The sequence below is a fragment of the Schistocerca piceifrons genome, chromosome 2 (assembly GCF_021461385.2).
Source record: "Schistocerca piceifrons isolate TAMUIC-IGC-003096 chromosome 2, iqSchPice1.1, whole genome shotgun sequence".
In the NCBI taxonomy this organism is placed as follows: domain Eukaryota; kingdom Metazoa; phylum Arthropoda; class Insecta; order Orthoptera; family Acrididae; genus Schistocerca; species Schistocerca piceifrons.
This window is the reverse complement of record NC_060139.1, coordinates 475,838,075-475,860,276: the sequence shown is the minus strand read 5'-3', so window position 1 is coordinate 475,860,276 and position 22,202 is coordinate 475,838,075. Positions and strand designations below refer to the sequence as shown.

The 22,202-nt window shown below is 41.8% G+C and overlaps 1 protein-coding gene across 1 annotated transcript in view; it reads left to right on the top strand.

Moving 5' to 3' along the window:
• LOC124776202 (lysosomal acid glucosylceramidase-like) overlaps window positions 1-22,202 on the top strand; it is a 133,189-nt gene that overhangs the window by 99,136 nt on the left and 11,851 nt on the right. Inside the window, exons 6-9 of the mRNA XM_047251036.1 lie at window positions 1,315-1,552; window positions 12,080-12,224; window positions 19,912-19,994; window positions 21,177-21,466. Of these exons, the coding sequence (XP_047106992.1) occupies window positions 1,315-1,552; window positions 12,080-12,224; window positions 19,912-19,994; window positions 21,177-21,466 (756 nt within the window). The remainder of the gene's footprint in view (window positions 1-1,314; window positions 1,553-12,079; window positions 12,225-19,911; window positions 19,995-21,176; window positions 21,467-22,202) is intronic.

Here is a 22,202-nt window from a genome sequence, read left to right as displayed (position 1 = left end):
TCCATCTCCACACAGCGGACACCGTTAAAACACTGCAGTTTAAAGCGAGGCGACTATCTTTCATTTGCAATTGATTTAACGTCTCTGTAGTTTGAAAGAGCTTCCTTAATCTTATCATTTTCAATTTCAATGGGAAGATTCAAGACACGAACGGTTTTGTAATGAATGTCCGCTCTATAGATGGAAACCGTACTTTTATAGCCATTTCTATGCACAAAATCTACTTCATAGCCCCACTTTCGTAATACTTTATCATCAGTCGAAGCACTGATTAACTTGACAGAAACACAGTATTTTTCCTGATCCAGTTGCCAAGTATGAACGGTTTCAGAATTTAGACCAATTACCTGTGTAATCCAGTCATCCATTTCCAGGAATGTCGGCTGAACAGGACGGGATTCCTTGTCAAAAGCAAATACCAGAATATTCTTCCTGAGGTTTGTAGCCATGGTTAATCCAGCGAAGCAATTTCTGTTAAACAACCGAAATTCCAAGTAGCAGCAGCAAGACCAGAAAGAGCGGTCAGACCACAAGGGATAGGAACGAACACGGAGATTAACGGACGGACGGCACTCGGCGAAGCACAAGTACAGCGATGTAAACACTGAAGTGCAGCGCAACAGATAACAGCGGCCACTCGCGAGCGCGCCTGAAACGGAACTGTACTGAGCTGCCCAAGCACGACTCACGCCCCAGGTAGAGGCACTGGTATAGCACTTGTACGTGAAAGGCAAAGGTCCCGAGTTCGAGTCTCGGTCCGGCACACAGTTTTAATTTGCCAGGAAGTTTAATAAACAGTCCTATTAAACTGCATCTTCCCGTACTGCGCATACTGTTCGTCCAAAGCACGTGGTGTCACTCTCTGCTTTCGAGACAGCTGCATGGCCTTGTTCTCGAAATGGGGTTGGCTGAGCGCCTGGCCGTCCGCGGTGGTCTCGCGGTTGAGGCGCTCAGTCCGGAACCGCGCGACTGCTACGGTCGCAGGTTCGAATCCTGCCTCGGGCATGGATGTGTGTGATGTCCTTAGGTTAGTTAAGTTTAAGTTAGGTTTAAGTTCTAGGGGAATGTGACCTCAGATGTTAAGTCTCATAGTGCTCACAGCCATTCGAACCATTTTGCTGAGCGCCTGACTTGGTGCTCCTCTCGAGAACGCATCAGCGAACTAAGTACGACTGCTCTGGACACGACAGCAGATGTCCTTCCGAGTGAGCCAGGTTTATGACGAGGATTGCACGACCTGATCAGAGAGTCAATGAAAAGGCTGACTATGCCTGGGAGACGATAACCATTGTAATGACCACTTGTCGCCGGCAGGTTCCTGAAGGAGTACGCGCAGCTCGGCGTGGACATGTGGGCCGTGTCGCTGCAGAACGAGCCCTCGTCCGGATCCGTCGCCAACTACGGCGTCAACAACATGGGATGGAGTGCACAGTGGCTGCGCCGCTTCCTCGAAGACTTCCTGGGTCCCACGCTGCGGAGCGACTCCTCTCTGGCCGACACAGACATTATCATCGGGGAGGACTTACGCGACTACTTGTACTGGTCCGAAGAGGTGAGTCTCGTGCTTCTCTCTGTCGCCCGCGTCAGTACTTCTAGTTGCCATTCTTCGAATGGTGGCAGTAATGGTGTCGGATATAACGCAGGTCACACAGGCCTAAAAGCAACATACACTATTGGCCATTAAAATTGCTATACCAAGACGAAATGCAGATGATAAACGGGTATTCATTCGACAAATATATTATTCTAGAACTGACATGTCATTACATTTTCACACAATTTGGGTGCATAGATTCTGAGAAATCAGTACCTAGAACAACCACCTCTGGCCGTAATAACGGCCTTGATACGTCTGGGCATTGAGTCAAACAGAGCTTGGATGGGGTGTACAGGTACAGCTGCCCATGCAGCTTCAACACAATACCACAGTTCATCAAGGGTATGTGCGTGGCGTATTGTGACGAGCCAGTTGCTCGGCCACCATTGACCGGACGTTTTCAGTTGGTGAGAGATCTGGAGAATGTGCTCGCAAGGGCAGCAGTCGAACATTTTCTGTATCCAGAAAGGCCCGTACAGGACCTGAAACATTTGAATGTAACGTCTACTGTTCAAAGTGCCGTCAATGCGAACAAGAGGTGTCCGAGACGTGTAACCAATGGCACCCCATACCATCACGCCGGGTGATACGCCAGTATGGCGATGAAGAATACACGCTTCCAATGTGCGTTCACTGCGAAGTCGCCAAACACGGATGTGACCATCATGATGCTGTAAACAGAACCTGCGTTCATCCAAAAAAATGACGGTTTGCCATTCGTACACCCAGGTTCGTCGTTGAGTACACCATTGCAGGCGCTCCTGTCTGTGATGCAGCGTCAAGTGTAACCGCAGCCATGGTCTCCGAGCTGATGCTCCATGCTGCTGCAAACGTCGTCGAACTGTTCGTGCAGATGGTTGTTGTCTTGCAAACGTCCCCATCTGTCGACTCAGGGATCGAGACGTGGCTGCACGATCCATTACAGTCATGCGGATGAGATGCCTACCATCTCGACTGCTTGTGATGCGAGGCTGTTGGGATCCAGCACGGCGTTCCGTATTACCCTCCCGAACACACCGACTCCATATTCTGCTAACAGTCATTGGATCTCGACCAACGCGAGCAGCAATGTCGCGATACGATAAGCCGCAATCGCGATAGGCTACAAACCCGGCCTTTATCAAAGTCGGAAACGTGATGGTACGCATTTCTCCTCCTTACAGGTGCACCACAACCACGTTTCACCAGGCAACGCAGGTCAACTGCTGTTTGTGTATGAGAAACCGGTTGGAAACTTTCCTCATGTCAACACGTTGTAAGTGTCGCCACTGGCGCTAACCTTATGTGAATGCTCTGAAAAGCTAATCATTTGCATATCACAGCATCTTCTTCCTGTCGGTTAAATTTCGCGTCTGTAGCACGTCATCTTCGTGGTGTAGCAATTTTAATGGGAAATAGTGTATATCGATGCAGGAGGAGTAGTTTTGCGGTTGAAATTTAAAAGTAAAACTTCATATGAAAGATTAGAAATTCACACCAGTGATGGTCTTGCTTCATAATATATACTGTTCGTGGAAAAAAAAATTACCTATCAAACTATCTTACTTCTTACCGAGGGCTGCCTCGAGTTTTTAATCCACCAAGATATCCTTACTACGGTTCCTAACTCCGTGGGTATTATGCCATGCTGCTAGTACAGTTTTATAATGGGATAAGTTTCAGAATTTATTTAAGGCATTCTTCATCCCAGCACTTCTCCCAGAGCTGCTAGTCTTGATTCATATGCAGAGAGTCGCACTGAGCTGTGTGTTTCTTGGAACATTCGCACAATATCTTGGTGTGATGGAGATTGGTCAAAATATTTACAAAAGTAGTGGAACTTTTCAGTGACTATAAGTTTAACCGTTTACATCAATACCTAGATTGCGTTGCGTTTAAAATAAATAATATATTGAAGCTCACGCTCTCTCCTCCTCTGTATTCCTTACACTCATAAAAGCAAAAAAAAAACAAAAAACAAAAAAAAAAAAGCACCACTCACATATCACATATACACAAGAAAATCATTACAGACTTCTTCTTTTTCTCTGTTATTTATTACGTTTTTATTTTATGGCCTTCATTGGACCACTCTTGTCAATTATGTAAAGGTTTACAAAGGTTGTTGTTATTCTATAATACAATACGGCTCAATAATAATTCAATAAGAAATTGAATAGTTCAGTAGCTATAGAGGGATTGTCATTATTTATTATTATATGAAGGGTGTTTTGCTCTCTTGTCTGCTTAATACTTCTTCATCCTTCCGGATATTTTCTTTCTTTCTTCGTCTGAGATCACTCTTCCTGTAGCCCTTCTATTGATCTTAGTTTGTAAACTGTTTTGTGTTTCTTGCAGTATTTTTTTTTCCCATCTGGTTTGGTTTTTAAGTCGTCTACTGTAATTGGGAGTTCTCCTCTATCATCCTTAATTTCTGTGATCCATTTAATGTTGCTCTTACTATTTCACAATTTTTCTATTATTCCTCTTCTAATTTTGTTTCCTAGTGTTCCCATCAGACATGCAAGGAATGAGATACTCTTCCTCCTTATCGTCCTCATTACTGGTTCTATTTATTTGTACACCGTTTCATTTGAAGCTATTCTCCAGTGCCTTTTTTCTTTATATTGTTTATTTATGCATGTCCTAATTATTCTTCTTTCTATATTTAGTACTTCGTCAATTTCTTCTGTGTTAGTTGTTTTGAAGATGGTTTCGGCTGTGTAAGCTATTTCTGGTTGTGTAACTGTTTTATAATGTTTTAATTTTGCGTCTGTGGATAGAAGTTTTTGTTGTATGTATTTTTGGTAATGTAATTTGCTTTGTTCATCTTCTTTGTTCCGTTTTGCCATGACGTTTTCTCGTTTGGATTGTAAGTTACAGTTTCACTTAAATATTTTGATTTTTTGTTCTCCTGTTGTAATTTTGTTTACAAATGCTGGGTTAGTAGCATAATCTCTGTTTTTTTTCAAATGATATTCTAAGACCAGTTTTTTGTGCTATTTCTTGTAGTGGTTTAACCTGTTGTCTGGTTTCTTGAACATTGTTGTCTAGGAGAGTAAGATCATCTGCAAGTCCCAAGCAGTTCAAACTTGTATTGCTTTTAGCACTTCCAATTCTTATTTTATTTGTGTTAACCTTGTACCATTTTCTCATTATGTATTGCACGACAGAGCTGAACAATAATGGTGATAGACAGTCACGTTGTCGTAAGCCTGTTTTTATAAGGAATGTTCAACAACTGCTCCTCTAAAGTTGACCTTCGATTTGGCGTTGGTTAGAGTAAGTCCTATTAATTTAATTAGTTTGGAAGGATTTCCAGATTCCTTAAAATTTTTGGTGCTGAAGGTGTAAGGAGGCAGTCATATGGCTTCTTAACATCCACAAATGATATAGCTAGAAGGTTGTTCCATTTCATGTAGTATACCATAATCGATTTTAAACTAATGACCTGCCATGCACAGTTTCTCCATGGTCTGAGATCTGCTAGGTATTACCCTAACTCCATTTCTAGTTGACCCTTGTGCCTTCCATATAGGATCATGGATAAAATCTTGTATGTACAATCTTGGTGAGAGATTCCTCTGTAGTCGTCTGGACTGTTCTTATACCCCTTCTTGATCAGTGAGGGTATGATGGCCATGGTCCAATGTTGAGGGAATTGTTCTGTTATCCAAATTTTTGTTAGAGTGTTGCATAAGGAGATCCTTACACAACACATAATATTAATACTTGTTTCACAGATCATGAATATGACATTTCTTAATGACGTGGAACTGTGTCACTTGAATATTTCCACATTTCAACAAAAATCTTATCCTCTCCAAATTCCTTATAATTTATTTGTCCTTTGAAGACTCTTTTACTTCTTGGAAAGTTGGGGGAGGGGGGCTCTAATTTCTTAGTTTCTGTATTAATTGGGGTAGGTACGTCAATTTGTAAGAGTTCTTTCGGTTCATCACAATACAAAAGTTTATTAAATGATTTTACCATGATTTCAGCATTTTCTTTGTTACTGAGTGCCATTCTTCCATCTTCATATGTTAGTATTAGCGTTGGGGTCTCATACTGTTGCAGTTATTTCCCACAGATTTTATAGTGGTTCCTGGAATTGCTTTTGTGGTAATTATTTTCTGTAGAGTTAATTATATCTTTATGGAATCCCCTCTTAATTCTCCCAAACTAGTGTGTAAATTTTTTTTCCTTCAGTTTTGAGGTTGATGGCATTTTCTTCTGTTTTATGTGTCTTTCTTATGGAATTTGTCACATTCGAGAGGCCATGATGCATGTTTTCTTCGTGGGTTTAAAGTAGCTAGATTCTCTGCTTGTTTATTGAGACTTGGTAGCAGTTCTTCCAAGTTATCTGTTACTTTAATGGTTTTTGTTTATTTGTTATTATTTGTAATTTTTAATTAGCTGGTGTAAGTCTTGTTTTATTGGTCTTTTCATTCTTTTTCTCTAATGGAATCAATCTGATTTTAATTTTAACTAAGTAATGCGGCCTGAGCCTGTGTCTACTCTTCTCAATACTTAAACATTGTACGTTTCCTTATGAAAATTTTTGTCTATACAGACAGGGTCTAGCTGTCACTCCCCCCTTCTTCCAGTCTGTGTGTTTCCATGTTTTTGAAGTTTATCTCGCTTTCTCTTGACATATGTTGATTTAGATATAAGGTTGTGTTCTCTGCAGAGAAATATTTTCTCTAATACTGATAGCAGTGGAACTCTGATAGTACTTAAGTAATTCTTTTTGTTAAGATCTCCAGTGTTATTTTCATTCTTGTTAAATGTTTGACCAACCGCTGTCCCCCTCCACAATGGATCAACAGAGACACAATGGATCTACAGAGAAAGTGAAATTTCTTTTGAAGAAACTATCCACTATTTTTCTTCACAAATTATGTCAAGAATTGTTCAATAAATGCACGAGACAAACATTTGTAAAATAATGTGAACTCCATTTTCCAATTACATCTTTGTATTTCCTTTCTTTTCCCAGCTGGACGTTGAAGTCTCCCAATACGATTTTTACATTTGTTGTATTTATTCTGTTCACAGTTTGTTCGAGAAGGTCCCAAAATTTATCTACCTCTTTTTTGTTGTTGTTAGAATTTTTTTCATTTATAGGGGCATGGGCATTTATAATTGGGTAGTTTTGTTCATTTTTTAAAAGACACTGTGGCAATTGTTCGTGATATTGCTTGAAAATCAGTTATTGAATCAATTATTTTTATGTTCACTATAAATCCTGTTCGGAAGTGGAGACATTGCTTCATAACCCTCTGTCCTGGTTTCCCATTATAAATTCTATATCCCTGTGATTCGAACGGGTCCTCTATCGTGTTTATCATTTCTTGGAGCCCCGCTATTGAAACGTTTGGTTTATTAAATCATCAGTGAAATTCTTCAGTTTCCTGGTCTTAAGTAGTAAATTTATGTTGGTTATGCTGAATCTTCTTTTTGTGTGTTAGTGTGCATTTGGGGGAATGGAATTGCTTCAAGTCATTGCTGTCCTCTAGTTGGCTTCCTACCGAATCCGATGTAGCCTTTACCTGCCTTTTTGGGTTGGACGGTGGCATTTTTTCCCTAAAAGACATTTCCATATTTTATTTTCAAAGGTAATTAACCTCAGCTTGGGCAATCTCCGTTTACGACACCGGTTGTTTATCGCAGAAGGTGTGTTTGGTCTGCGAGAGGTATTCTATTTCACCACTGTGGACGCACCATGTAGAAGTATCACCTCTCCTCCTGCTAAGGCATCGTAGTAGGTTGATGGCTTCTTTTTCTTTAATTGCTTTTGTTGTCCGTCTGTAAGCTGGTGATAATTTTTTGTAATGTCATGATTTGCTCCTCTCTGTGGCATAGTGACAGTCAACAAGGGATATCATTTTCACTTTTCACTATCAAATTCATGCAACTACTGCCGTTTTAACATTTTTGATCACCTGTTAGCAACAAATGTCCTTTTCGTATCGATGGCTGATTAAACTGTTGTCTGTAGGAGGTTGACATACAGATTTGAATGTAAAAGGTGGTTATAATTAAAGTTAAACTTTCAAATCGCTGTAGAAGTAACACCACTGGTCAGAAAGACGTCAAATTGCAAAGGAATATTATCAGAGCTGGAAGAAAACTTAGGGCAGAAGAAAATTAAATACTTGCAAAATGTAGCAATAGATGGTGCTGTAAGCATCATAATTTAATAGTGGTCCACTACAAACAACAAAGGAAACATACAACAATGCGCTTGACTTTAAACAAACTGTACTACTCAGTGTGCATGGGTGTACTGTTAGTTATGTATACCCATCCACCACGGCAATGTAATATCACAAAGAATGGGAAAAATTGGTTTTTAATTGTCCTGAGGCCAAAACCGCATAAGAAGCATCGATCACATCGGTTTTTAATTGTCCTGAGGCCAAAAATCACAATAAAGCATCAATCAAAATCAAATCGGATTATTAATTTCCGTGTGGCTGGTGCAAAACATGCTCAATATGCTGTACACCGTTTTCTGCAACAAGCTGAAATCGAGAAACAACATGATCCACACAACTGATCGAAGTTTTCCGGCATAGTGACGATCAGTCAAGTTTGCAATCGGAAAACTGAACACAACATCTTTCAGATAGCCCCACAGCCAGAAGTCACACGGATTAAGATCAGGTGATCGGGATGGCGAGGTTGTAGGGAAATGGCGGCTTCTAATTCTAGCATTTCCAAAATGGCGCTTCAGCAGCTGCTGGATTTCCAATGTGCGGAGGTGCGCCATCTTGCGTAAAAATGATACCATCCACACATCCACGCTTTTGGAGCGCTGGAACCATTTGGTTACGCAAAAGACACTCATAGTGCTTACCAGTGCCAGTACAGGTAACAGGACCGGAAGCACCTGTCTCATCGTAAAAATATGGCCTTATGATAAATGATGCCATAAACCCGCACCACACAGTGATCTTTTCAGGATGAAGTGGTACTGGTTGATTCGAGTGTGGATTTTCCGTTGTCCATATCTGACAATTTTGTGTATTGGCGTATCCTGTAAGAGAGAACTGGGCTTCGTCTGTCCACAAAATCTTCCACGGCCAATCGTTGTCCACTTCCATGGGAGCAAGAAATTCTAAAGCAAAGGTCTCTCTTGCTGCGAGGTCAACAGAAAGCAAGCCGTGCACATGGGTAATTTTGAATGGATAGCAAAGAAGGATGTTTCGTAGAATTTTACGCACTGTGCTCACGGGTATGTCCAGTGTTCGGGCAATTCTCCGTGCACTACACGTTCGCACACTACCACTCTTTTCCTCTTGCTTTGCTGTGACCACTGCTTCCATTGGCGCCGAATCAATTAGCTTCCTCTCTCTACCAGGTTACACACCAAAAGAACCCGTCTTTTCGAATTTCCAAATAATTTTCTCCACACCCACGGCAGATATCGGACCAACGCCTTTTTTCAAACCCTTCAGTGTCCGGAACTTATGCAGAGCGACGTATGCACAGTCATCATTCTTGTAATACAGCTTTACAAGCAGAGCGCGATCCTGCATTGAGAGCCATGGTGAACGTCGCAGAAGCGAAAGGAGGAAAAGCCATGTACCCGCGTGTTTATACCAACTTCAATGGGTCGTGTGCATTACAGGTGTTTTCATTTACGCAATCTGACACATACATCGCCATCTATTGATCAATTTTCACACTATTTTTTTCTTCTGCCATACGATTTCCCCCTTCTCCGATAATATTCTGTTGCAATTTGACGTAATTCTGACCAGTGGTGTTATTTCTGCAGCCTTTTGAAAGTTTAACTTTAATTGTAATCACCCTGTATACACCTCATGATATACCTACTACTCATTTTTCTTTAATGAATGTTTTGTGTCCGAGTACTAAATTGCTTCCAGATAGTTATCATTGTAAGATTAAGCAAAAAAGTTCACCAAACAGTTTGACGGTGCTACAGCCTCCAGTGTCATTCACAGATAAGGTTGCCAAATTTAATTGCTTAATGGCTCGATAAGGAGCAAGTTGACCGAACTGGAGTATTGGAAGGTTAATGGTTTGTAAAAAGTTTTTGAAGTTACTGAGCAACAGTCATACAATATTTTTTAAAGGAACATATCACCATTTGCCTTCTTTATTGTTTGGTGTTTATTTGAGTACAACCCAGGTTTCGGCCTTTTATGCCGTTTTCAAGTGTTTGATTTTATGCCTTTAACATATATTGCAGGACACTTGACATATTAACAACTTACATTTGGCTATAAATTAAGAAAAATATTGGCTCTCCATGAAATGTCAGATGTAAAATCACCATCTTGTAAAAGATTAACAAATAGTCGTGGGAGTACGTAATATTTAGTAAAAATAGACTTACGCTTGTAAATAATAGATGAGGGTTTTTCGTTGCAGCGGAATGTTCTCACGAAATTTCAATAGCCGACTTTCTCCTCCGAATGCGAGAATATTTTGTTTATGCCGACCTACATAGGGAGAAACGATCATCACCATAAAGTAAGCGAAATCAGAGCTCGCACGGAAAGACATAGGTGTTCGTTTTTTCCGCCTGCTGTACGGGATTGGAATAATAGAGAATTATTGTGAAGGTGGTTCGATGAAGCTTCTGCCAGACTCTTAAATGTGATTCGCAGAGTATCTATGTAGACGCAGTCGTAGCACATGTCCTTAAAACGTTTTCAGGACAAGTGCTCGTCTTTTATTTACCACCGTAAGCCTGTTTTTACTAAATATGACGTGCTCCCACGATCATTACTGATCTGTTACAAGATGGTGAATTTACGTCTGGCATTTCGTGGGGAATCAATACTCTTCTTGATTTATGGCCAACTTTGAGCTTGACAGCGTGTCAAGTGTCCGCAGTATGCCGAAACCTGGATTGTACCCAAATGAAAAGTAAAGCATTCAAATGGCCGTGTGCTCCTTTAAAAAAATAAATAAATAAATAAAAATAAAAAAGAATACTTCGACGGTGGGCCTTTATTCCTGTACATCATGTTGTGTCTAGACAAGACAGCCTAGACACAATGAGAGGAAGCCGAAAGGCACGCGTTTAGCTAAAGCAGGATGGCGTGAGGTCTGAAACAGGATACGTAATGAATGCTATAAAGAAAAGTACGTAGCTTCTGGAATACTTAACGTTAATCCATCCTTTTGGTACATCTGGAGATTGTGGCGATACAAGTGAGACTCTTTTGATACATGCAATGTTACTAATGGCGCCTTGCTAGGTCGTAGCCATTGACTTAGCTGAAGGCTATTCTAACTATTTGCTCTGCAAATGAGCGAGGCTTCGTCAGTGTGCATCGCTAGCTACGTCGTCCGTACAACTGGGGCGAGTGCTATCCCGTATCTCGAGACCTGCCTTGTGGTGGCGCTCGGTCTGCGATCACACAGTGGCGACACGCGGGTCCGACATGTACTAATGGACCGCGGCCGATTTAAAACTACCACCTAGCAAGTGTGGTGTCTGGCGGTGACACCACACATCATTCGTATGTTTTTTATTTGACATTTTATTTTTGGGCCGGCCGGTGTCGCTGAGCGGTTCTAGGCGCTACAGTCTGGAACCACGCGACCGCTACGGTCGCAGGTTCGAATCCTGCCTCGGGCATGGATGTCTGTGATGTCCTTAGGTTAGTTGGGTTTAAGTAGGTCTAAGTTGTAGGTGACTGATGACCTCCGGTGTTAAGTCCCATAGAGCTCAGAGGCATTTGAACCAGTTATTTCATTGTTGGGCACAACATCGTGTTGAACACATATGGCCTCAATTATGCACACTTCTGCGTAAATTTACCAACATGTCTGTAAAGTGTTAAATTATGTGGTCTGAGGACGTTCTTCCATGCACTGTCGATATAAATTTACCATTTGTGGTTAGGATTCCAGTACATTATGCTTCTGAGTGCTGTCCTCACACACATACATTGGTTAAAGATATTTAAAAATTTTCTTCTGCCCACTGCATGACATCGCGAGTGACACATTTATCTGTGCTAAAGTCCAATAGCATTCTCCTCCTCTGGTGCTCCATTGCCAATGTCTTGTGTGCTGGTAAATGGACAGCTTCACCATTGGCTGCATCAAGTCCAGTTATCTCTTTTAATACCTTTAAATTACTCTAAAATCCCTTTGTCGGTTATTATATTTTTGTAGGCACATACAGTTATTGAATATTCAGCACTATATATTTTACATTTCCTTCACGTTATCTCTTTTGCTTCGTTAAAAATACTAGAATATTGTTTTGAGTTTTAAATTATTTTCATTTATCGACGAATATTCCACCACTGAGAATCCACCTATGCTTCTGGACCCTAACCTCATCTCCATTGCCCATTCCACAGTCCTTACCCTATAAGACGTTCTCGAGGCACAGCAGGATATTCCAGTGCACAAGTGAATGAGAGAGAGAGAATGAGCTGCTGCGTTACTGGAATCTTCCTGACGTCCAGCTCACAGCTGCTTCAAAACAATGCTTGTGGCCCGCAGATCCTGGAGGGCGAGGCTGCGCAGCGCCTGACTAGCGCCGTGGCGGTACACTGGTACGCCGACAGCTTCACCAGCCCCACCATGCTGGACGACCTGCACCGGAACCATAGCGACCTCTCCATCTTCTACACAGAGTCCTGCTACGGTAAGGGAGCCCTCGGCTGGAAGCCCAAGTAACTGAAATGTCAACGGGCGAATTGTAGGTCTGCTTTAGTAATGATCATCAGTTTAATAGTCTACGCCTGGTAATCGACAATATAGATTTCGGAATCTCCTAATTGTCCCTGTCGTAAGTTGCTCGTTTTATAGGTGAAATAACTGCCAAACAAACGTTTTCTTATAGTCACAGACACTGGCGTTTCGTAAAATTACGTCAAACCTACGTTTCTAGCATTTGTAGACTTAGAGAAAGCTTTTGACAATGTTGACTGGAATACTCTCTTTCAAATTCTGAAGGTGGCAGGGATAAAATACAGGGAGCGAAAGGCTATTTAAAATTTGTACAGAAACCAGATGGCAGTTATAAGAGTCAAGGGACATGAAAGGGAAGCAGTGGTTGGGAAGGGAGTGAGACAGGGTTGTAGCCTCTCCCCGTTGCTATTCAATCTGTATATTGAGCAAGCAGTAAAGGAAACGAAAGAAAAGTTCGGAGTAGGTATTAAAATCCATGGAGAAGAAATAGAAACTTTGAGGTTCGCCGATGACATTGTAGTTCTGTCAGAGACAGCAATGGATTTGGAAGAGCAGTTGAACGGAATGGACAGTGTCTTGAAAGGGGGGTATAAGATGAACATCAACAAAAGCAAAACAAGGATAATGGAATGTAGTCGAATTAAGTCGGGTGATGCTGAGGGAATTAGGAAATGAGACACTTAAATTAGTAAAGGAGTTTTGCTATTTGGGGAGCAAAATGAGAGGATATAAAATGTAGACTGGCAATGGCAAGGAAAGCGTTTCTGAAGAAGAGAAATTTGTTAACATCGAGTATTGATTTAAGTGTCAGGAAGTCGTTTCTGAAAGTATTTGTATGGAGTGTAGCTATGTATGGAAGTGAAACATGGACGATAAATAGTTTAGACAAGAAGAGAATAGAAGCTTTCGAAATGTTGTGCTACATAAGAATGCTGAAGATTAGATGGGTAGATCATATAACTAATGAGGAGGTATTGAATAGGATTGGGGAGAAGAGGAGCTTGTTGCACAACTTGACAAGAAGAAGGGATCGGTTGGTAGGACATGTTCTGAGGCATCAAGGGATCACCAATTTAGTACTGGAGGGCAGAGTGGAGGGTAAAAATCGTAGAGGGAGACCAAGAGATGAATACACTAAGCAGATTCAGAAGGATGTAGGCTGCAGTAGGTACTGGGAGATGAAGACGCTTGCACGGGATAGAGTAACATGGAGAGCTGCATCAAACCAGTCTCAGGACTGAAGACCACAACAACAACGCGTCAAATAAACATACACAATAAAATTCTGTCCTGTCCTTATGTATTTGTTTATGTCAAATCTCTTTCTTATTACTTTTATGACAACTACTTACAGACAGTTGTGTGACGGAGGTAAAAATAAATCCGGATTCTGAGTGCTATTCAGTAGAGCACTCATGTCTCTAATCGTGAACTGGATATTGAGGCTTGTGCACACTCTTCAGGATGCCAACACATCTCAAAGCATCGTTTAAAGCTTTGACTGCATTATCACTTTACCACAGAAAGAGTAGTCAGTGTGGAAAGTTAAGCGCCGATTTATCGTAAAGCACAGTGACGTCATCATAACGTTCCGCCGCTATTATGAGGCACGAGACGTTAAAGATATGCCTCGCAGTGATCGCCCGCGTCACCAACACCAACTGATTACCTCTACTCACAGATTACAGCCCGTATGTAACCGGAACAGAATGAGACAGAACTTGCTTCTATCCTTTTTAGGAGGGTGCTGCGGGGAAACAGTCAGTACGTGACCATCTCCATACTATCAACATGATATGTTTGGTCTTTGTATCCACTACAAACGATAGTACACTGTAGAAACCCTTCCCCTAGCAGCGCAGTGCGAGAAGATGATGGGTAGCGAAAGTATCTGAAGTTTCAGAAATTGATTATCTGTGGTGACACCAATATAAATTTTGTGTATGGTGGTGCAAGAAAGGACGTTGGTAGAACTCCTAAATTCATATGATCTGATGCAGACTGTGTTTCTTTTTCGAACTAGGGTGCAGGGGAGCAGAAGCACAGCCACGGACAACATTTTTATTCATTCTTCATTACTAGATAGGCGTTCTGTTAGTAAAAGGGTGAATGGCCTTTCAGACCATGATTCACAAATTTCAACACTAAAAGGCTTTTGTACTCAAACAAATGTCTCATATGATTATAGTTTATCCAACAGCAACAGCGAGTTTTTTAAACCTCGTCAAGGAACAAGAGTGGCAGGATGTTTATAATGCCGATAACATAAATGACAAATATAATGCTTTCCTTAACACATTTCTCATGCACTTTGAGAGGTGCTCTCCATTAGAACGTTCTAAATGGGGTACTAGCAGTAAAAGGCTGCCTGGGCGACTGACTACTGAGATAAGGATATATGGTAATGTAGAACAAAGTGGGAATTATATGTTAGAAGTAGTCACACTCAAGCTACAGTAACCTATTACAAACAGTACTGTATGGTGCTTAAAAATGTTATTAGGAAGACAAAGAGTATGTGGTACCCAAATAGAGTAACTAATTCACAGAATAAAATTAAAACCATATGGTCAGTTCTGAAGGAAGTGTCTGGTCAGCAGCACAGGGTCGACGATATAAAGTCAGTTCGTAGTAAAAATATTTCTGTTACTGATAAATCAGATATATGTACAGTATTTAACAATCTTTTCTGAACAATGCTGGTGAATTAAATAAAAATTTAGTTGCTAAAGGGAATCATATAACTCTCTTGGCAAATGCCTTCCGGAGATCGATGTCTGAAATCCTCTGTGATACAGACAAGAGGGAGTTTGAGTTAATAATTAAATAACTGAAGACTAAGAACTGTCATGGATGTGATGGAGTGCCTAGCTGAATATTAAAGTACCGCGCTGCACATGTGAGCCCTGTATTTAGCCATATTTGTAATTTTTCCTTTAGGAATGGTCAGTTTGCTGAACGATTAAAGTAGTCAGTAATAAAGCTGCTTTATGAAAAAGGAGAAAGGGATAATGTAGACAATTTTAGACCTATTTCTATGCCATCAGTGTTTGCTAATGTTATTGAAAAGTCTGTGTATCTGAGGGTAATTGATCATTTTATATCAAATAATTTGCTATCAAGTGTACAGTTCGGCTCTAAGGGTTGTTTAATAACTGAAAATGCTATGTTCTCTTTTCTCTGTGAGATCCTGGATGGTTTAAACAAAAGGTTTGGAACGCTGGGCATATTTTTTGATTTAACTAAGGCGTCTGATTGTGTTGATCACAAAATGTTGCTCTAGAAGTTGAAACATTATGGAACATGGGGAGTAGCTTTGGTTCACCTCTTACTTTAGCAACAGACAGCAAAAAGTCATTATTCACAGTGTTGAGAATGGCTGTGATGTGGGGTCTGAGTGGGCTACAGTCAAATGGGGATCAGCGTTGGGGCCACTACTGTTCCTTATTTATATAAATGATATGGCCTCTAGTATTATGGCTAACTGTAAAATATTTCTGTTTGCTGATGAAACTAGCTTGGTAGTAAAGGATGTTGTGTGCAGTTTATGACCTAAGTTCATAGCTTGTAGAAAATAAACTAACGCTAAATCACAGTAAGACTCAGTTCTTACAGTTCCTAACACAATTTCAACAAAATATGACGTTTTAGTTTCACAGTATGGGCATATGATTAGTGAGACTGAACAGTTCAAATTTCTAGGTTTTCAGATAGATAGTAAACTCGTGGAAAGCCCTCGTTCAGAATCTTGTTAAAAGACTTAATGCTGCCGTTTTTACTATTCGAACTATATCTGAAGTAAGTGATCGCTCGACAGCAAAATTAGTCTATTTTGCTTATTTTCATTCGCTTATGTCGTATGGTATTATATTTTGGGGTAACTCTTCCCATTCTAAAAGGATATTTTTGGCTCTGAAACGGGCGGTTCGGGCAATAAGTAGTGTAAGTTCACGAACCTCTTGTCGACCTCTGTTCAGGAGTCTGGGTATTTTGACATTGGCCTCTCAATATATTTATCCCTTACTGTCATTTCTTGTTGATAATATTAACTTATTCTCAAAAATAAGCAGCTTTAACTCAGTTAACACTCCGCAGAAATCCAACCTGCATTTGGATCGGACTTTCTTAACTCTTGTGAAGAAAGGCGTGCAGTATACTGCTGCTTCCATTTTCAATAAGCTACCACAAGAATTCAAAAATCTTAGCAGTAATCTTTAGGCTTTCAAATCGAAACTGAAGAGTTCAAAAATGTTCAAATATGTGTGCAACCCTACGGGACCCAACTGCCAAGGTCATCAGTCCCTAAGCTTACACACTACTTAACCTAAAGTATCCTAAGGACAAACACACACACACCCATGGCCGAGGGAGGACTCGAACCTCCGCCGGGACCAGCCGCACAGTCCATGACTGCAGCGCCTTAGCCCGCTCGGCTAATCCCGCGCGGCGAAACTGAAGAGTTTCCACGTGGATCACACCTATTCTGTCGAGGAGTTCCTTCAAAAATTAAGCTGATTCTTGTTGCATTGTTGACTGCGTTTAAGTGAACTTATGGCTTCACTTTTTTCTGGTTCATAAACATTTTATTTTTATCTGTTATTACTTTTATGTTGTAATTTCATGTTCCATGACAATGACCTTGGAAGTCCGCCCCGATAGCTGAATTGGTCAGCGTGACGGACTGCCGTCCTCAGGGGCCCGGGTTCGATTCCCAGCTGGGTCGGGGATTTTCTCCGCTCAGGGACTGGGTGTTGGGCTGTCTTCATCATCATTCCATCCCCATCCGACGCGCAGGCCGCCCAATGTGGCATCGAATGTAATAAGACCTGCACAAAGGCGGCCGGACCTACCCCGTAAGGGGCATCCCGGCCAATGACGCCAAACGCTCATTTCATTTCCATGACCTTGTAGATATGCTCCTCAACTTTTTCCTACGGAACTTGATATGCAAATAAATAAAAAAAACTCCTGGGTCAATTTCATAATTGAAGACATGAGGGCCACCGATTATTGTGATCACTTCCAACGTACAGAAAGGCAAATACCATCTAGGTTAGGTCTTACTTATTTTATTTGATAACACTTTATTTAGGTTATACTCAGATCCATTCATTTCGAATTACTGCAAAGTGCCGGTCGGCATTTGGCAAATACGCCTAAACAGTATTTGTCTGTGTACGCCTGGGTCACTGGCAGAGGATTTTCGCCACTGGTAAGTACAGGATTTATCTGACGCCTGATGATCATCGGAGAAGAGCGTGGAGGCTGCAAGGTTCCAATGTAAGCGTCAACCATTACCAAGCGTCCACCGGCAACGTGGGTCAGTCATGTTTTGCACCAGTACCGTAAACGGATGTAGGTCTGCTCTTGTACCTATCGAAGCAGGTAAAGCAGATGCCAGACTGAGATTCATTGGAAGAATCCTAAGGAAATGCAATCCGAAAACAAAGGAAGTAGGTTACAGTACACTTGTTCACTCACTGCTTGAATACTGCTCAGCAATGTGGGATCCGTATGAGATAGGGTTGATGGAAGAGATAGAGAAGATCCAACGGAGAGCAGCGCTCCTCGTTACAGGATCATTTAGTAATAGCGAAAACGTTACGGAGATGATAGATAAACTCTAGTGGAAGACTCTGCAGGAGAGACGCTCAGTAGCTCGGTACGGGCTTTTGTTGAATTTTCGAGAACGTACCTTCACCGAGGAGTCAAGCAGTATATTGCTCCCTCCTACGTATATCTCACGAAGAGACCATGGGGATAAAATCAGAGAGATTAGAGCCCCCACAGAGGCATGCCGACAATCTTTCTTTCCACGAACAATACGAGACTGGAATAGAAGGGAGAACCGATAGATGTACTCAAAGTACCCTCCGCCACACACCATCAGGTGGCTTGCGGAGTATGGATATAGATGTAGATGTAGAAGCTAACTTGAAATATGTGCAGTATCGCGATAGTGTCCTCCAACTCACCGTCTAGCTCTGTACATGAGTTAGTCTTTCAAGACTAATGTTCAGACGCTTGCAAGCCTGTCATCTTCTTCCTTCACACCTCAGCACTCAGTAGAATGGAATTACCTGCGGTATCTGCCGACATACGCTCAACTAACCACCTGCTGAAAGATGCAGAGCATCGTCGCAGAAATCCTCCCCACTCATTGGATGAGCTCAGGACACCCACAATCGGAAAGTGGCACAGGCTTAAAGAGCAACGTTCGAACACCTTGTGGACAGCACACTAACGAGGATCGCAGCATGTCGCCATTCAGTGAGGAGGGGGGGGGGGGGGGGGGAGAGCAATGCAGAATTTAACGTTACCCACCAGGAGATTTTGTTTTACTAGATTAACAAATTTGCGCCTAAAAATTGCATTTATTTTGGTCATTGTTTCCTATTATTTCACATTAAAATATGTTTTCATATAGTAAGGGCTATTCCTTCATCCTGTGCTCTCTTTGAATCTGAGCCAACACACATTCGCAGCTATTCAGTAGGTGCAAAACTGTTTTTGAGCTGCTTGTTTGGTCTACGAGTACGTCAAATGCAGTGCAAGGAGTGGTAAAAATTACGTTTGCAGACAGTTGATTAGGTACGTTGAAACAAGGTACTTACTATAAGAAAGAATGGGTTCGATGACTTGTGTTACTTATCTAGAGTTTAAAGAAGGTGCTAAAAGGCCTTAATGATCAGATTAGATATCTGAACTACTTTATGTGGCTGCTTGCACAGTATTAGATGTTTTATAAATGTATGGAAACAATGGTAGATCTCATGGTCAGTGGTTCATATACTTTCTCAGTTTTTTGTCAAACCTAAGGAATCCATTATATAATTGACCATCCCACGTCGACAGTCATACTTCCTGTCTCAATGTTGGAAATTTTGAAATGCTACTGCTGCAATATCGTGTCAGTGGTAAGGATTAGTCAAAATGTAATAATTTCTATTACATAAGAAACTAGAATAGACTGTATTAATGTTTCATAATTATATTTATTTTATATTTTGTTGTGAACCGCCTTTCGACTTTATAGACCATCGTCAGACGCCTTACGCCGGCTGTGTATTTAAGTTTCTAGTACGTCTATGATCCTCCAAGTAGCGACTGAGTATTCCATAAATACTACGACTATTATTTCATTTTCTTCAACCAATCTCACATCTCATACGGTAGCTGAAACTTCTAGTTTCTTATCCCAAGTCATTTATTACCGTCACTTTTTAATCCCACAAAATTTGTAAAAGTGGTGTTTTCGAAACATTTAGCAACACAGTAAATATTTTTAATATTTTATGTAAGTGCAAAGTAACATAGATTTATAATTGTTTGGATAGAATGCTTCTTTAATTCACTCGCTCATTGGTTTCAAAGGTGGCAACCGAGTCATAACCGATACAGTCTGGCATCTGTATGCTCTAGCGGCATCGTTTTTGTCTCATGCTTGCCTCTTTGTCGTGGTTCAGAGAAATGATACGGTGGAAAATTCTTTCGTTATTTCATCAGACTCATGTAAGTCTAACAACACATTAAGCATTACGTGAAACACATTAAGCATTACATGGTATAAAAATCAGAAGGACGAGCCAGCTGTTTGCCTCAGACTTGACGGCCACTGACGACGTGCTCTTGTGTTGCAGGTCCCTTCATGGGAGGCGGGTACCCTGCGGTGAGGCTGGGATCGTGGGAACGGGCAGAGAACTACACCAGCGACATCATACAGGTAAAATACGCTGTCTGAGAGCGCTGCACTCCTACATACATAGTGCAGGAAAGTACCAGCCACATAGCAAGCGAAGCGCTAAACCTGTTTACATTAGTGGTGGGTATTTTATGTAGACCATAACCGCTCTGAATAAAAATGCTGACACCATGTTCAAGAGTGGTATAGGTGCATCGGGCTTCAACTTTTCAAAGACACAGAAAATAATAGGCTACAGTATTTCACACAATATATAAATGAACAGCAAGTTTTTTATAACTTTTTCTACGACTTAGCGGTCTCAGAGAAATACCCGCTAGAAAGCACTGAGGAAGTGTTTGACTGTGGACTTAATACTAAATCAACCGTCGCAGGGCTCGCCCAGAGAACGGAGACTATAAGTGTTAAGTTGTTTGTACTGCTGTCGGATGTCCAGCTGGGTGCAGTCGTTTTCGTAAGACGATGTTTTCACTGAATACCTTGGCGTCATCTTCAGGTGATACCTTTGGAATGAGTATCTTACCTTCTTTATACTCCTATCGTCCCCAACTCTTCCTCCACTACCGGTCACGCACCGCGACAGGTTGGATGGTGTCGCCGATGGTAGGCGCGAAATCTTGTCCTTCCGTACTCCTGTGGCCTAAGTCGGTTGCGAAAGTTGCACTCGGTTGACTCTAAAGCAGATGGCAGACTTCAATTAATTGGCAGGATGCTGCGAAAATACAGTCAGTTGCTGGGGCTCCTTTTAAATGTGTGGTCATGGTCCATGAATATGTTTTTTTCCTGACGTTTCGTCCAGAACCACGTTGGACAGGGGTACTTCTGGTTCCACTGAGACTTGCAACTAGTCTGCAGACTCAGCGAAAACACGACTATCTCTGAATGTGTCAATGCAGGCCTGGACGGAATGTGAAAAACAAAACAGTTTCATGGATTACTACCATACAGCCAGGAAGTAACCAGCAACTAAGACAACGAGCCACGAGGGCCTTAGTCATAAGACCAAAATGCGATATACAAAGGAGATCCGTTCTAACACTAACGTGACCCATCCTAGAATATTGCTTGTGGGTCCCATTCACATTACCATTTTACTTCACCTCCACTTTCCTGAGAGCTGTATTGCCCTACTGTGAGGAGAAGACTTAAAGGTCCAGTCGTGTTTGGTCTTTCCTGGTGAGTTGCCTTCTGTGTGCTGCGCAGGTGATAAACCACTGGACGTCCGCCTGGGAGGACTGGAACATGGTGGTGAACACTGAAGGCGGCCCTAATTGGATCGGCAACTACGCGGACGCGTCCATCGTGGCAAACGTGACGGCGGACGAGTTCTACAAGCAGCCCATGTACTACGCCATCGCGCACTTCTCGCGCTTCGTGCCGCGCGGATCCAGGCGTGTCAAACTCCAGATGGACGCCGACGCCAACTCCACCGACGTCGAGAGCGTCGCCTTCCTCACTCCTCAGGATGACGTCGTCGTAGTCCTGCAAAACAAGTACGTCGCAACTCTCTCTGCAACCTGAGGTCCATTCTGCAAGTGCACACAGTTGCATACTGGGCTGGTTGTGCTCCTTTACTCTCTCACATTTGCCAAGTGTTGCCCATTATTTTGTGCCTTTGTCACATAAGCATCAAAATAGTTGTTGCTGGATTTTTGGACAAACTGACATGGCATTCGTTCATTCCCTGTGCTTTGAGCTGACCTATCTTCCAAATCTACATGATCGTCTTCACGGCACAAGAGAATAATCGCTGCTTCGTGTACTGTGGAATTACAAAGCAGTTACTATTTTAGCATGTTGCGGCACTCTGGCAAGTCCTACCACCTATCCTTCCTTGTCGACCCTCTGGTTCAGAATCACAATGGACGTCTTCTGCATTAACCAAATAGGATGTCTAACCACTGGTCATACAGTAACCTATAGAGTTCATCGAACCCTATAAATTAGTTTCAAAGGCCTACGAGCAGTAACTGATTTACTGCTTGCCTGATGTTCCCACATCAAATATACACTGATAAGCCGGAACATTATGACCACTGCCCACCACAATGTTGTGTGCTGCCTGGTGGCTCTGAGGGCGCGTGACGTGGTACGAGAAGTATACGAGGTGCGACAATAAAGTAATGAGACTAATATGAAAAAAATGTTGCTTACTGTTTTAGTCAAGTTTACTGTTGTCTCCTTCAAAGTACACCCCTTCTGATTGCACACACTTTTTCCAGCGCTTCT